The 16,584-nt window shown below is 42.6% G+C and overlaps 1 protein-coding gene across 1 annotated transcript; it reads left to right on the top strand.

Moving 5' to 3' along the window:
- Positions 1-4,593: 4,593 nt before the first annotated feature.
- Positions 4,594-14,386, top strand: TECPR2 (tectonin beta-propeller repeat containing 2; the record flags this gene model as incomplete). Its single annotated transcript, XM_010194816.1, has 9 exons — positions 4,594-4,827; positions 4,934-5,062; positions 5,475-5,606; positions 6,294-6,451; positions 7,541-7,853; positions 8,618-8,750; positions 10,082-10,537; positions 11,764-12,758; positions 14,195-14,386. Coding segments are annotated over exons 1-9 (2,742 nt in total), but the record flags the coding sequence as incomplete, so codon positions are not given.
- Positions 14,387-16,584: the final 2,198 nt, after the last annotated feature.

Here is a 16,584-nt window from a genome sequence, read left to right as displayed (position 1 = left end):
GGTGCGAGGCGGCCGTTTCGTGCCCGTGGGGAGGCTGGGGGGGGCTTTGCTGCTCCCTCCCGACCCTGCTGGGGCTCTGGGCGGTAAATCCGGTATAAGCTGAAGTAAAGCCGGTGGGTGGTGAGGCTGTCCGGGAGGCACCGGCTGTGCTCTTCTTCCTCCCCTGTCAGGGGCTGCAACCTCTCGCGTGCTAGAAAGCAGCGTATTAGGAAGGAATAGTTTGAAATATTTGCTAAAATATAGACTTAAGGAAGGAAGGTTTCCTGGGAAAAGTGGGTGTCCCAAGACCATCAGAGGGGGTACAGCCTGGTTTCAAATGCCTGCCTTGGCGTACCTGCATGGGCAGTGACCCCAGGTGCTCCTTTTCCCATCCTTTCCTAGTTTGTTTGGGTTTCTTTTCCTTCAAAAGAAACTATTCTGAGTCAGAAATGCAGCATTTCATGATTTGTGTGAAGCGTTTGAATCGGGTAATAGCGACCTGAGTGCCTGAAGGCAGAGCTCTTCATTTTGCTGGGCTCTGGATTTGTGTCCACCTCTGCTTGGCTGCTGTTTGCTGCAAAAAGCTCTGGAGAGGTAGCAGTGGGGTTGCCTGCTCCTTAGGCTGAAAAGATGAGGAGTATTAGGAAATAAACCCCCTTCTCCTTTTAGTTGACAGGATCTCACTGGGATCAGAGACTGTTGTGTTAAGCTGCGGTCACATATATGAGTTTGTCCATACTCTGAAGAGCTTAAATGTAAGTTTTTATGCCAAAGAGTAAAAAAACACCAGAGCTTTTGTCCCAGAGGACTTGTGCTCAGTGAAATGTGGTGATGGTTTTAGCCTCCTGCCATCAGTCTGTGGCTTACCCTGGCACTGAACCTTTAACCACTGCCTCCCCGTTGAACCACGGGATTACCTCTTGCATTAGTTGCCTCCGTTAGGCAATGTTCAGCCTTATTCCTGTTTCTGAGACTAGAGAAAACAAAAAAAGAAAGAAATTTGCTTTTCAAAACATGGCCTTGAATGGCACATTTCGAAGCTTGTTGTCAACTTTGTGAGTCGAGAAGGAACGACTGTCTTTGGTGGTTGGTTTTGATGGTGCAACATGAGGTATTTTTCTCTGCTTTATCTCTGCTGCGGGATGGCTGCTTAGCACAAGCTGATTTGCCCTCTCCAGCTGTTGTTGTCATGCGTGTCCAGTTCCAAAATCTGCCTCAGAAAACAGATGATGTCCACTGTTTGCCTTTGATTAATGAAGTGAGAAAACCAGATAACATAGAATCCTAAAGCTGTTAATAAGGAGACTACTACATGCGGTACATGACTGTGATTAGGGGGATGTTGAAGGCTTTAGGCTCAGAAGCACAGAATTGTGGTGTCTGTGTGGAGTTTTTGGATATATAGACCACACTGCAGTTCTCTTAGTCCTTCAAACAGTTGGCTTGTGTAGATGAAATCACTTTATTAGCAGTAGTTTTAGTGAGGTGATGAGTTGAGCTTTCAGCTACATGTTTTCACACAAGCAGTGCAAGTGTTTTGTTATTAAACCACTCAAGATGAAACTGGTTTGATGACTCGAAATTATAGTTTACTACATTTTTGATTGTACAGAACAAAATTTAATTTCATTTTTTTACAACTTTGCCATCAGAGAAGATAAAAATACGATTGTATATAAATTTTATGAAGAGTGAGAAGCCTAAATTGACAGCAGGTTTATTTAATTTAGCTAATTAATTTAATTCCTTACAGTGTTTTCTATGGAAGGGGGGCAGTAAACCCCATCAAACTCTCTCTTTTTTAATTCTCTTTTTAAAGTAAGTGTAAACGTAGAAAACGTGCATCAGGTTGCAGGTAGGGTTGATGTAGAGGAAAGAGTAATAGCCTTTTTCTGGATAGTAGAAGCTTCCCCAATCCTATAGTTTGTAGTTAATTATGGTTTTAATAGTTTAGGTGAGCTGGAAGGATAAGTGATGGAAACTGAGAGAGAAGATGAATTCTGGGGACTTTGCAAGGTCCTTTGGCAAATGGGGAGTGTGAACCAGTCCCAGCTACGGGAGCAGCTTGGGATGATGACAGATGTGAATTGTGGGAGTGACAAAGGGGACTTAAAAACCCAAATATGTGAAATTCATGAGTAGCTGGGGAGCGGTAGCGGTTGAGATTAGACAGAGGAAGATTTGTACGTGTGGGACTCGAGGCAAAGAGTGGACTTTATTTTATTAGGAAAGAGAGAGAATGAAAGGAAGAAAGACCAGCACCCGGTAATACTACTGAACTGGCAAAGCAGCATGTTTAGAACAGCAGACAAGAGACTCTGATTTATTTCTTTGTATTTAGTTAACTGCAGATAGGAGGTAGTAAATGCTGAAGGGAAGGGTACAGGACCTAAAATATAGGGTAGGAAATAGATGGTGTGTGAAAATATCATAAGAGAGTGGTGATGCACTGTTATCTGTTAACTCAGCAAACAGCTCTGAAAGGAGTTCTTCATTAAAAACTAGTTTAGACACATTAATCAACTCCTCCTTCTGATGTTTTATGAAATAGGTGTCATGACAGGCAGTCAACACTGGAGGAGAGGGGAATTAATTTCTAAGCTCTATCAAGCAGTAAAACTTACCACAAATAAGAACATCTAATAACTGCTGCTACCTTATTTACTGGCGGTTTTTGTAGCACAGATAAAATAAAGGTGCACCAACCAATCTTGATTCCTGCGGTCTTGTCTAACATGGGCCTGAATGGGTAACGTCACGCAAGTAATCCCTTTGGATTTACTGGATTTGTTTGTTGACAGCAAGTGTTTCGGGGCCCAAAGCCAGAGAGCTGAATTCCCTTGCACAATAACTGAAATAAAATTTGAAAATTGAGACTTCAGAGCTTCTCGCAGTAATGGAGATGTTAAACTACAGCAGCTATATTTTTTTTATTCCTAATTTAGTTGATATACACCATAAGCGATGTGTGAAGCTGCCAAACAAATACCATTTTCTATCCTTGGAGAAATAAAATCTAGGCACAATAGGGCATAGCACACAAATTGCAGTAGGAATACTTTACGGAGTAATTTTGAGCATTTAGAAGTGTTTCTAACTTCAGTTGGCATATTTCTCTCTTTCAGTTCTCTGAGAAAGTTGTCACTTTGCTGAAGCTTAAGAAAATCTTCCGTGTTACGGGCTTAAACAGCCGTAGAAAACTCTTGTTTATAGAGATCCAAAATCCTTGTCTTGGAAAAGCGCAGGTATTTTTGGCAGTTTCTAAACCATTCTGTTAATCTCGTGGCAAAACAAAATTCACAGAATCATAGAATCACAGAATGGCTCGGTTGGAAAAGCCCTCTGAGCTCATCACGTCCAACCGCTCCTGTCTACCCCCTAAACCACATCCTTAAGTACCTCGTCTACCCGCTCTTTAAACACATCCAGGGATGGGGACTCCACCACCTCCCTGGGCAGCCTGTTCCAGCTTCTGACGACCCTCTCAGTAAAGAACTTCCTCCTTATCTCTAACCTGAACCTCCCTTGGCACAGCTTGGTGCCGTTTCCCCTTGTTCTATCGAGAAGTGAAGGTTTTTTTCCCCCCTTATCTGTGTTCTGAAGTCATCCCTGAGGAAAACAGCTACTGCTGCAAAACGTCCTTGTCAAAGCTGTCACCCCCTGATGAGAAAAATTACAGGGTTTAATTAAAATTTTAAAATACCTTTATGTATGTCATGGTCACATCAGCTTTTTCTGAAGAACCCAGTGCGTTATTACTATGATGAGTTTTGACTATGTCTTTTTTTCTTGAAGAAGGCAAACAGAATCTTTGTTTCCTTTATCTTTAGAAAGATAACAAAGTTGTCCCCTAAACACATGTACAGTATTGCTCATCAGCATGAAATTATTTGCTTAACCATAAAGGGAAGCACAGGCATATGGCACCTTTTTCTCTTTGCTCCTTATCTTCCTAAATTCATGGATATTTTCCTGTGTCTGTCAAAGATTTCTTTCATTTTCCCATTGCCCCTTTCTTCCCACACTATTCTTATTTTCCGGTTGTTATTTGACTGTATAGCAGGTGTAGCTCTAACCAAGCTGTTTCTCAACTGTGTTTTTCTTGAGGTGCAGGGATTTAAGGAATTGAGCATAAGTACAGGTTGGACGCTTTGATTTTATTGTGTTAATACAGTGAATATCCCATGTTTTCAGCACTGGGAGGACTGAGGGTGTGAAAAAATAAACCACGTGGATTATTCAGTGTCAGAGCCCTTACAGATGAGAAGAAATCGTGCATTTGAACTCAAATTTGATGAGCTCACAGCAGTGAGAAGTGGTTAGCCCGTATTTAGTGGTTACCCTATACCCTTAGATGTGGGCTGAACCTAAGAAATAAGCTTATTCTTAAGAAATAGGTTCTAAAAAGAACTTACGTTCACTAGAAGGGTTTAACTTGTTTTTTTCTTCATCCTAAACAAAACCTGAGAATTTCTGCATCCCTGCTTGCTAAATGGTGGCTTTCTGTTAACCTTTTATTATTTCCAAGAAGTTAATAACGTGTCTTTTGCTTTTGTCTTTCAGATTTCCTTATGTGGTCAAGTAGATGTGTTTATTTCAGCCCTAAAATTGCCGATGCCAGTGCTTGCTATGGCATCTGTGGCTTCACCGGTTATATTTAAGGAGTTTTGTCCCCTGTATTATCTTCTCAATGCCATTCCTACAAAGATCCAAAAGGGCTTTCGCTCTATCGTAGTGTACCTCACAGCGCTTGATACCAATGGAGACTACATCGCTGTGGGGAGCAGCATTGGGATGCTTTATCTCTACTGCAGACATTTAAACCAGATGAAAAAATACAATTTTGAGGTAAATGCTAACTTCTCCTCATTTCTGATGAGGCCCAGTTACTCAGCATTGAGCTGCTCTTGGTCTCTCATTAATGTTTTGTATTTTACATGGTTTGTTTCAACAGGGGAAGTGTGAATCGATCACTTTTGTGAAGCTGTTGAGCTGTTTCGATGATCTGGTTGCTGTTGGGACAGCCTCGGGTCGTGTTGCTGTTTTCCAGCTCGTGTCTTCATTACCTGGAAGAAACAAACAGGTAAATCTTGGCATTTGGCTGAACTTCTGTGAGGTTAAGTGTGGCAAATCCTAGTAAAGTGCTACTGTGATTCTTTGTAATAAAATATTGGATAAAACATAAAAAAATTAAATATCTGTGAATGTGTTTTAGGCTTCATATATTAAGCTTATAAAAACCATAATCTTAAAGCATGCTTTTTATTATAAAAGATATATTTAATAAAAATGCCTTTGAGATATTCCCTGTTTTTAATAACTGGCTGAGCTATTTGGTCGTGGGTTTTTTGATTGTTCAGGTTTTTGTGCTAAATAAAAATTCGAATGACCTGCGCTTTCGTACTTGATCTCCAGTTTATCAGTCAGAGGCACTGAATAGGCTTTTTGTCTGCATTTTCCCCTCGTTCTTACCTTGCTTTGGTATCATTTCCCAGCTTCGGAGATTTGATGTTGCCGGTATCCACAAAAGCAGCATTACAGCTTTAGCTTGGAGTCCCAATGGGATGAAATTATTCTCTGGAGACGACAAAGGGAAGATTGTCTACTCTGCTCTAGACCTGGACCAGGTGAGCATTTGTTACAGACACCTTAATTCTCAGTTACAGTTTTCTGAAAGAGTGCTTGTGTGTTTAAATATTTAGGTTAGATTCCCTATATTGATGAAGTCCTTCTTTCAGAATTGCTCAGCATCTCAGTCTAGAGTGTAGAATGAAGGCAATTCTTGGGTTCTGCTGGATGGTTAGCATGTTACCAGTAAATTGAATTCTTCTGATGTCTTGTTAATTAATAGAGACCTGGGATGTCAACAAAATAAGTACTAACTTGAATTTCTATATGAGAGAAAAGTCTAAACAACAGCTATCCTGATTTAGTTGTGACTGTCCCTCATTTGATTTGACAGAAGGGTTTAACATCTCCAAATGTAACGATTGTCTCAGCATCGTACGACCTGGCAGTAGAGAGAAGGAAGAAAACATGTCCTAGAGTTTCTATTGATTTCAAGTGACATGCACTAGCTAATATTGCAGGAGAAATTGAATTTCATAGTGTGCCACTGTGGTACACGCAATCAAACTCCCCTCTTGTCTGCATAAATGAACTCCACGTTCATTAAATGAACTTTTTGCAATGGTTTTTTCAAAAGCCTTCATTTGTTTTCTCTTTCTTGGGCTTATTAATTTCTTTAAAGTGTTAATTATTACCTTATACTTTTAGAAAGGTTGACTCGTGTTAATTGCACGTATCTTTAAAAGGGTATTTGCAACTCCAGCCTTGTCTTGGAAGAGCCGTCTTCGATCGTCCAGTTGGATTACAACCAGAAAGTGCTGCTCGTCTCTACTCTGCAACGGACTCTGCTTTTTTACACGGAAGAGAAATGTGTCAAGCAAGTGGGAACACAGCCCAGAAAAAAGTAACCCTCATAAAATCTTGGTGCAGGCACAGCTATTAATTCTAGCTTTTCAGAGTGGATTACAGAAAGAGTGATCTAAGCAGTGAAATTAATACAACGCAGCAGTCCGCTCGTAAAAAGTTAGTTACAGTGTGTGCCCAAACATGAAATGACAACTCTGCCCACTTAGAAAGTACATGGTTGCAGATACGTTACAATCATATTGTCAGGGCAGTATTACGCAAAAATATTTAAGATGGTTTTTCAGTTTTTTAAGCTGATATCACTGCCAATGTTTCTCTGCAGTCCCTCTTGGTTTCCTGTGTCTTGGTGTGAGTAAGCGTTGTAATTGGGTCCATCTGATGGGCGATGCAATATCTGATGTAAGAAGCAAGTCAGCATCCTGATTTTTCTTATATTAAAAGGGAAAACGTACAGCAAAGCACTTGAAGTTGACTTGAGGGCTAGGGACTTGTATGACCTTCTGATGGCTTCTCTTGTGTAATCTCGAATGTGAAGGAAGAAGGAATGCAGTCTTTGAGCTGCATGACTGACTGTATCTGAATTAGAGGAAATTGTGTCTTGAAAGAAGGTTTATGATCTTTCAGGGCTATGAATAGCAGGAGGACCAAGGACCATCTTATGAGGGGTTTTCTTGGGGATAGTAATGGTGTTTTTATGCATCAGAAATGAAGATTTTAACAGATGAGGTCTGTTTCTTGCCTCTTGCAAGAGAGGTTGTCAGCTTCTTAGCATCAGCTTGCAGTGTTCTGCTTGGTTTTTATTAATTCTGGGAGAAGGATGACAGCATAGTGCTATCTTTGAGAAGGACAGATAGCACCATTAAGTCTGTGAAGTTTATTAGAAGGAGTCACTTAACTTGCCTCATAGATGCAGTGCCTGACATCTAGAGCTGAGGGAAAGCTGTTATTCAGAAGCGTTCTTTTCTTACTGTAACCAAACTTCAGACATTTGGCTGAATACTTTGATCAAAGAACAAAACTTTTATTTTTTTATAGTTTGCATTTGTAAATGTGTGCCATTAGTTTTAAAAGTTGTTTCTAAGTTGAGTGTATAGCTTTTACAAGAAATCCTTCTGTTTCATTTTAGCACTGGCAAATTTGGAGCGTGTTTTATACCTGGTCTGTGTAAACAGAGCGACCTGACACTGTTTGCAGCCAGACCTGGGCTCCGTCTCTGGAAGTCTGATGTTCACGGGAGCGTTCAGGCCACGTTCATATTGAAAGATGTGTTTGCTGGAGGAATCAAAACGTTTGAACTCTATCCTCGCTTGGAACCCCCTGACAGGGGAAGTTACAGCTCCCCAGAGAAACACCTGGGGCTTGTTTCCTGCTTCTTCCGAGAAGGATGGGTGCTGACCTGGAATGAGTACAGCGTCTACTTACTGGACACTGTCAACCAGGTAGGTAAACCTCACCAGTGCATGTTTTGCTTCTTACTTGTTTTTATTCTTGGGTTATCCATTACACTTCTGTGATTTAATTCCATATTTAAACCTAACAAGGAAGATGTAATTCTCTCCCTCTTCTAATTGTTGTTGCAATGATGTACTCACAAACTAGCTCAATATATTATATATAAAAATTAAATACATTTAAAGCTTTCAGTCCAGGTGTTCACATCATAATCAGTTCTGATACTTAGCAAAGCGTATCTAAATCTAGTAATTAATGCAAAAAAGTTTTACACCTCTAAAATGTACCTGAAACGATTTATTCTTTCCCTTCTACTGTTGGTGTCTGCAAAAAACCTAAGGATTGCCTTTTATTTAGTATGGAGTGAGCTGTTAGCTGTTCTGTCATCTTAGATGTGTGTGAAAGTGAATGCAAGCTAAAATCTTTTTGTCTAAATGATACTAAACATTTGTGCTGTGACTCTTTTGCCACCAAATTATACGTTTAAGTTGTGATATTGTTGCTGCTGCTAGTTTGGACAGAGAAAATACATAGATTTATGGAATTAGAATTAGTATATAAATGAACTACATTGTGATTAAAGGATGCTTTCCTGTTTCTTTTGTCTTTGTTTTTGATAAGATACAATCTTTATGCTCTAATCACATGTGTTGATTGAATTCCACTGAACGCTTTTGTTCCGAGCACCATCTTGTCCAAACAATGTGTTCATCTGCTGCCAATGGTTTCTTTCTGTGTTGATTCTTCGTAGGCTTTGATTGGTGGCTTGGAAGGATACGGTGATATTGTGTCTGTGTCCTGCACCAACAATGAGATTTTTCTCTTAAAGGGAGATAGAGACATAATAAGAATTTCCAGCAGGCCCGAAGGAGCGTCATCATTAGGTTTGTATAGATTAGCAAACTATAGTGTGTACCTCATGGAGCATGGTGCCTATTGTGCCTTTTTAATATTAAAAATTAAGAAACCAAAAGAACTCAACCCAACGCAAACACCAGATAAGAACCTTCGGGTTATTGCAAAAACCAGCCAGGTTCTGTAGAGTTCCTTCTCTGTTTCTGCAGATTACATGAGCAGATAAATCAGATCTGAGCTTCTCTCTTGGCTGCAGTGAGAATGGGGGCATTAAGAAATTAATTACGGTTTCCTTTTATTGAGAGTGGATCAGCTTTATCCTAGCCAGGCATCTCTAATCTGTGCATTTGAGACGTTATTCTAAGCCATGATGCTGAAGCAATCTGGATTCCCGATCGTGGTTGTCTCGTTCCTGATCAGTCTCAATTATCTGGGTTGCAGATTCCTGAGTGTGTTGATTTGGTGTCACCTTTCACCACCCACATTCAGAGGAAATCTCAGCCTTCCAAGCAATGACAAAGAACGAACTGGCAAAAACCCCCAAGAACACTCACTAAAATTCCAAAAAGAGTTGCAGAGTTTCTTTTCTTATTTGTTGCCGTCTGAGTTCAGCATCTCTGTTACCAGGACTCCCTAAAAGGGATTAATAATGCTTCCTTAACAATGGTGCTGGCTGATTTCTCCATCATAAAGATTGTAAACACCATTATCCAGCATATTACACTCACAGGAGTAGTAATTATGCATTTAAAATACTCCAGCTTGGCTCTGTATTAGCAAAATGCTAGTAAAGAGGCTTTGAAGTCTCACTGGATGCTGGAGAACATAACTTTCTTATTGCATATTAGGGATAGCGTTATTTAAGCAGTTCTTTACTTGCAGACTTCTAGGGGGTGTTTATTTTTAATCTTAACTGCAAGTATAGTTTGAAAAGAGCTGTCTTGAAGTATATTCTCTGAATATCACAGTGGTTTATCTGGTAGATTTTCCTTGAGTGTTTTCAAGACACTGAATATTTGAATGAGGAAGTTGAAGATACAGGGTGGCACTTCAGTGTGCGATACAGTTGGGTCTTCTAAACTAAAGACCTGTACTATTCTCCATACATAAACATAAATTGAGAATTTTTGCTAATAGAGGTTGGATGCAGGCTGTGGGGGACTGATTTTACTGAAATGATTTTGTATGGTTTGTATGAAGTTTACATTCTATGTGTGCATATATATATATTTGAAATATTGAGAACTTAGAATACTTTTTCCACTGCATACAGTTACTTTTCTTTCAATACTCTCTGAGAACTCTGCTCCTCCTCCCTTGACACACCAGTATTAATACTTTTATTTTTTCTTTTGCTCAGTTTCAGATACGAATTCAAAACTGCTGAATCCTTTGACAGACACGAGTCCTAAATTACCGACCCCGTTATCAGCCATTGCACCTGTATCATCGACCCCTTCCGTGGAAACAGAGAAAAAAGTGATTATTGGTGACAAAAACGACTCTCATCCTTTAGTGAAAGATGATCTGGATACACCAACGCTATCAGAGAAAAGTTTTGATAGAGTGGGAGACTTGAGCACTGAAACAAGAAGAAGGGGCTGCTCCATAGTGAGTGAACCGAGGAGCAGGAGCAGCTCGGTGAACTCTGTGGACAGCGGCTCCAGCTTCCTGGTATGCGCAGACCAACTTTCCGAAGCCCCGAGGGAAGCTCAGCTTTCTTCACAACGCTTCAGCATCATCAGCTCTGAGGATTTTGATCAAGAACTCATTGTAAAGCCAATTAAAGTGAAAAAGAAAAAAAAGAAGAAACAAGGTAAGTCAAGCAGATCTTGCCCTGCCACTGCTCATTATCAGAATGTGTCGCTTTTGACGTGTGTTTGATGTGCTTTAGTTATTTTAGTTATTGGCCAAGAAGGCCAACGCCATCCTGGGGTGGATGAGAAGGGGTGGTTGTAGGGCAGAGAGGTTCTCCTGCCCCTCTGCTCTGCCCTGCTCACACCACAGCTGCAATCTTGTGTCCAGTGCTGGGCCCTCAGCTCCAGAGGGACAGGAACTGCTTGAAAGAGTCCAGCAGGGCCACAAAGATGCTGAAGGGAGTGGAGCATCTCCTGCTGAGGAGCGGCTGAGGGAGCTGGGGCTCTTGAGCTTGGAGCAGAGGAGACTGAGGGGTGCCCTCATTCCTGGGGATCCATTGGGAAAGGGCAGTGTCAGGAGGAAGGAGCCAGGCTCTGCTCTGGGATGGCCAATGCCAGGACAAGGGGCAATGGTCCCAAGCTGGAGCACAGGAGGTTCAAGCTGAAGATGAGGAGAAACTTTGTGAGTGTGAGGGTGGCAGAGCATGGCCCAGGCTGCCCAGAGAGGTTGTGGAGTCTCCTTGTGTGCAGACACCCAAAGCCCTGGCCGTGTTCCTGTGTGACTGCTCTGGTGATCCTGCTCTGGCAGGGGTTGCACTGGGGGAGCTTTCCAGGTCCCTTCCAACTCCTGACATTCTGTGATTCTGTGATTTTATATTGTCATAGATTTGAGTGGTTGTGGTGAAACGTTTTATGTTTAAGATGAAAGCCTGTTTTCAAAGTGACACATTGATTAAGTCTCTTTAGATCTGTTAGTTTTTGGGGTTTTTTTTTACGTTGTTTTGCTTCATGGAAACATGCTGACGGTTCCAATGTATGGGTCAATGGTAACACAGTGCACTCTGCTTCCAGTTTTATTTTGAAATTGTGTAATATCTATTCATCCTGTGTAGAATATTTGACAGTTTGCCATGGTTTTTAGCTTGTTGAAACAGTGTGAGTACTTGATTATTCTAATTGTTCGCTGTATTGGTATAACAGCTTTAAAATGTTTTGCTCCTAATACTTTTTTGGCTTTATGTAAATCATTTAGTGTTGAATTTGAAAGAAAATCAGTATTTCAAAATTCAGATTTAACTCTATTCTTCCTCCAGTGATCAAAATATTTTAATTTCTTAATTTGCATCGAAACCTAATAGATTTTATTAATACCGTATTGGTTTTTGTTTGCTTTTTGTGAGAACAGAAAGCGGGACGAGGAGGAACCAGAGCTCTCTGGAGGGCACGCCGCTCTATGAGCGGCAGCTCTCTGGGGACAGTCCTCAATCACTGAACGCAGACTCCTTGTCCATGACTTCCAGCCTGATGAGCGGCAGCATCGATCGTTTGAGCACAGGATCTCCGGATCGGGAGAGCATCTTCAGTGTGGAGTCCCACACGCTCTTGCAGGAAGATAACGGTTCAGAGACCTTCAGTGTCCTGCAGTCCCCCGAGTCTGCGACTGTGCTAATTAACGAAGAAAATGGAGACACGGTGGATGTCCAGAAACTCCCAAGCAGTGACAGTGGCATGGGTACTTCGGCTGTTGCAGATGCTTTGGCATCTGCCTCTCCTCTGATCCTTGCAGCAGACTTTACGAGCAGCGTTGGTGGTGAGTCTAACGGCAGCGTGGTTTCTGCGAGCAATGAGCGCTGTCTTGGAAAGCTGAGCCAAGAGGAGGAGCAGGGTTTTCCTCCGTTGTGTGAAATAGATGAAAATGTAGATAAGATGAAGCTGCGGGATGCCGAAAAGTCTTTTGAGGAGCCAGACCTTACAGACCAAATGTTTTTGGAATGTGACAGTGTGCTTGGTGTTCAGACATCACCAATACCAAAGGAAAGTGAGGAAAATGGTAGGGAAGACCCAGAGCAGCTCTCTCTGATACACAGCGCTCTGTCAGATCCCTCTGTGCCCCACTTTGACGCTGCCAACGACGTTGATTCAGACAGCGCTTCCATTTCGGGATGGAGTTTTGAGAGTGCAATCAAAGCTAAATCTGGCGCTAGCGCTGCTGAATGGGTAACAGACACTCAGGAAAATAAGGCTGAGAAATCTGCCTCGAGTGATGAGGAGGATATATATGGCCATGGATTACCCTATTCATCCTCAGAGACGAGCATGCCCGAAGTTGGTGCTGGGCCTGGCTCCCAGGATGCGGCCAAGACGAGCCTGGATGAGACGGTGCTGTTAAAATCTGATCAGGTACGTGGTTGCAATGTCATGAAAATACTTAATTGTAGCATTTCAGAAGAAACATTCGTGTCATTAGTATCCCTTATTTCTTTAGGAGAGCAATTTTTTCTCATTTGAGTCAAGTAAACAAGTAAAATACAAAGCCAAAGGGCAATATGTTGTTGTAACTCATGAGATGTGAGTTATCAGACTGCAGCGTGGTTGGTGTGTGCGTACGATGTGAAGAGGCTGCCCTGGCTGTATTCTCAGCTCAACAGAAATGCTGTCCTAAACCCATCGGTTAAAGAGGGAATGGTAACACCCAGTTGTGCTCACAGGCTGCTCCTTGTCTGGGGCTCCAGTAGCCCAAATTCTGCACGATGCTGTTCCCAGCTCCAACTGACTTCACAGGGAATTACTGCTGATTGTCCCACATGGCCTGTGGTTAAGGATCATTTTACCTGTAAATACTCAGAATAAGGATTAGTCTTTCTGTGTGTCCTTGACAGCAGTTAATACTGTTTAAAACGTTGACATTTTTCCTTTTTCCCTCTTTCCTCCATTGTTATTTTGTGGATAAACATCTCCAGAAACAGTAATTCTCAAATAGACTGTAGAAAAGAAGCACTAAAAGTCATTGTAAAATCTGCAAAGTTGCCAGAATCACTGGGAGTTTTAGCAGAAGTATGGAGAGAGAAATACAGTTCTTCCAGGTTGGGAGTTTTGGGTTATTTTTACATCTCTAACAGCCTTGTGTTGAGGTCATGCAAATATTGGTTGATAAAGGTTGAGTTATAAGTTGGTGGTGCCCTATTTAGTAACAACTGCGGCCCAAAGTGTGCAGGGCTTAGTTTCAGGTTTACTCATACACTCTGAAATGGTAAATAAAGCTCCACAGATCCTTGCATCACCCATCACATACGCAGTGCTTGGGTTACCTCCTCCAAAATTTCAGGATCAAAAATTTAAGGTACCAATCTATAAACCAAATTTCTGCAATGTATTGCTCTTGCACCATACAGAAAGTAATGGAATTGGATATTTGCTGTCTCTGCACTCCAGCTATTTTGTTCCCTTTGCTCTTCACTTCATAGACAGTAAATAATTTCCCGGACTGTATATTTTTATGTATTCCTTTTTGCATCTGCCATTTACTTTAAGTATGTGTTGCTCAATTAATAAGAAATTATTTTCCACTTTTTGGAGGTAGATGACAGCATGGAGCGTTTGTGGGGGTTTTTTTTCCCTAAAACTTTTATTCCAGGAGCTTTATTTTGCAGTGCGTACTATCCTAGAGAACACAGATGTAGTTTTATTTTACACAAAGCAAGTCTGTTCATTGATCCAGCTACTTAAGACCTTAAGTTTAACTGTTTAAAACTCAGAATATGGAAGCTGCTGTGCTTCTGTAGCCATTCTACGCAGTTTGAAGACACCTCACACTGCTCTGACCCTACAGTTTTTAGTTTGCAGAGAGCTGGATGGGATACTCCGGCCCCGGTTACGGCATCCTGAGCCTGGTTGTGTCCGAAAAGTACATCTGGTGCCTGGACTACCGAGGCAGCCTCTACTGCAGCGCCCTGCCCGCCGCAGGGCTGCGCTGGCAGAAGTTCGAGGATGGCGTCCAGCAAGTGGCGGTTTCCCCCTCAGGTGGGTTGGTTTCCACTTCACTGCGACCTCTTAAATATAAAATTTCCCTAAGCTCGTGCATTTTCTGTGCTTTCTTATTTTTTATAATGGCTGTCATTTAATTAGGTGAAACTTGTTGTTTTTTTCTGAGATTCCAAATGTGATTCAGTGCATATATAATGTCCACATAAGAAGTTTATTTGTTTTCTTTTGTTTTTAATGCAGTACTTCCAGAAACTTGGTTGTCTGGGACTTCTTTCATGTAAAAGTAGTGGTTTGGTTTGGGTTTTTTTTTAAGAAGTCATAGAATCATAAAATTATAGAATCATTAAGGTTGGAAGAGACCTCCAAGATCATCCAGTCCAACCTCAACCCAACCCCACCATGGCCATAAACCACGTCCCCAAGTGCCACATCCACACGGTTTGTGAACCCCTCCAGGGATGGGGACTCCACCACTGCCCTGGGAAGCCCCTGCCAGTCCCTGAGAACCCTCTGCATGAAATTTCCCCTCAGATCCAACCTAACCCTCCCCTGGCACAACTTGAGGCCTTTTCCTCTCGTTCCATCACTTGTTATGGGGAGCAGAGCCCGACCCCTCCTCGCTACCCCCTCCTTTCAGGAGCTGCAGAGGGGATAAGGTCTCCCCTCACCTCCTCCTCTCCACTTGAACCCCCCAGCTCCCTCAGCCGCTCCCCAGCATTCGGCTGCTCCAGAGCCCTCCCCAGCTCCCTTGCCCTTCTCTGCCCACGCTCCAGCCCCTCCGTGGCCTTTTTCAAACCAGACCCCAGGATTTGAGGCTTGGCCTCCGCAGTGCCCAGCACAGGGGATGATCCCTTCCCTGCTCCTGCTGCCCACACCAGTGCTGGGACAGCCCAGGATGGTGTTGGCCCTCTTGGCCACCTGGGCACTGCTGGCTCATGGTCATAGGTGTCAACCAACACCCCCAGGTCCTTTTCTGCCTGGCAGCTCCAGCCTCTCCTCCCCACGCCTGTAGCATCCATGGGGTTGTTGTGACCCTAGTGCAGGCCTTGTTGAACCTCATGCAGTTGACCTTGGCCCTTGGATCCAGCCTGGCCAGGTCCCTCTGCAGAGCCTTCCTACCCCAGAGCAGTTCAACACTTCTGACCAGTTTGGTCTTGTATGCAAACTGACTGAGGGAGCACTCAATCCCGTCATCCAGATTGTTGATAAAGATGTTAAACAGGACTGACCCCAAACCTGAGCCCTGGGGAACACCACTGGTGACTGGTCATACTGGGTGATATGACTGCATCTTCACTGCCTCTGCATACCACCTTCTGGTTTAAGCTGTTGTCTTCCTAACAGGTTGACCTTGCATCTTGGGAAGTTTTCAACATGTGTCTGCCTGATTAAAGTGACCTTCAGAAGCAGCAGTTCAGGGATAGACAGAGAGAAATGAAGAGGTCCTTGTCTATACAAAACCTTGGGTTTTGATACAGAACTGCTTATGATTCCCAAATATTTTTTGTTGTTCTAGGTGTAGAATTGGTTTTGTATATCATAGAACAGAGTCACAGAATGGTTTGGGTTGGAAGGGACCTTTAAAGCTCATCCAGTCCAACCCTGCAGTAGCAGGGACGTTGGTACCAGATCAGGTTGCTCAGAGCCCATCAAGGACCTTGAATATCTCCAGGGATGGGGCCTGCACCACCTCTGGGCAACCTGTGCCAGTGATCGACCACCTCATGGGGAAGAGTTTTCCTCATATCCAACCTAAATCTGCCGTTTTCCAGTTTAAAACCATCACCCCTCGTCCTATCACTCCATGCCCCAGTGAACAGCTCTTCCCAGATTTCCTATAGGCACCTTTCGGGTCCTGGAAGGTCGCTATAAGGTCCCCCTGGAGCCTTCTCTTCTCCAGGCTGAACAACCCCAACTCTCTCAGCTGTCCCCATAGCAGAGCTGCTCCAGCTCTTGGATCATCTTTGTGGCCCTCAAACCCTATATGGGTTTGTTTGATTTGATGTTTTTTATAATAAAGAATAAAGCTTTTAATATTAGGTGCATTTGCGTATGAGTTTGTTCTGAATGGTTGGGAATGAGGATTATGTTGGATTAAAATTAGGCAGATTTTGATTATAAGCTTGCATCACTCTTGTCCTTCCAGGTTATTCCAGGACTGGTGTGAAGCTACAAGTTTCTCAGACATTTTCTTTACGTACCTTCCTGCCTTGCCATTACTTTTCTTCCCCCGTCATCTCTT

Source organism: Mesitornis unicolor, unplaced genomic scaffold (assembly GCF_000695765.1).
Source record: "Mesitornis unicolor isolate BGI_N332 unplaced genomic scaffold, ASM69576v1 scaffold35810, whole genome shotgun sequence".
Taxonomy (NCBI): domain Eukaryota; kingdom Metazoa; phylum Chordata; class Aves; order Mesitornithiformes; family Mesitornithidae; genus Mesitornis; species Mesitornis unicolor.
This window is presented reverse-complemented; position numbering and strand designations above follow the sequence as displayed.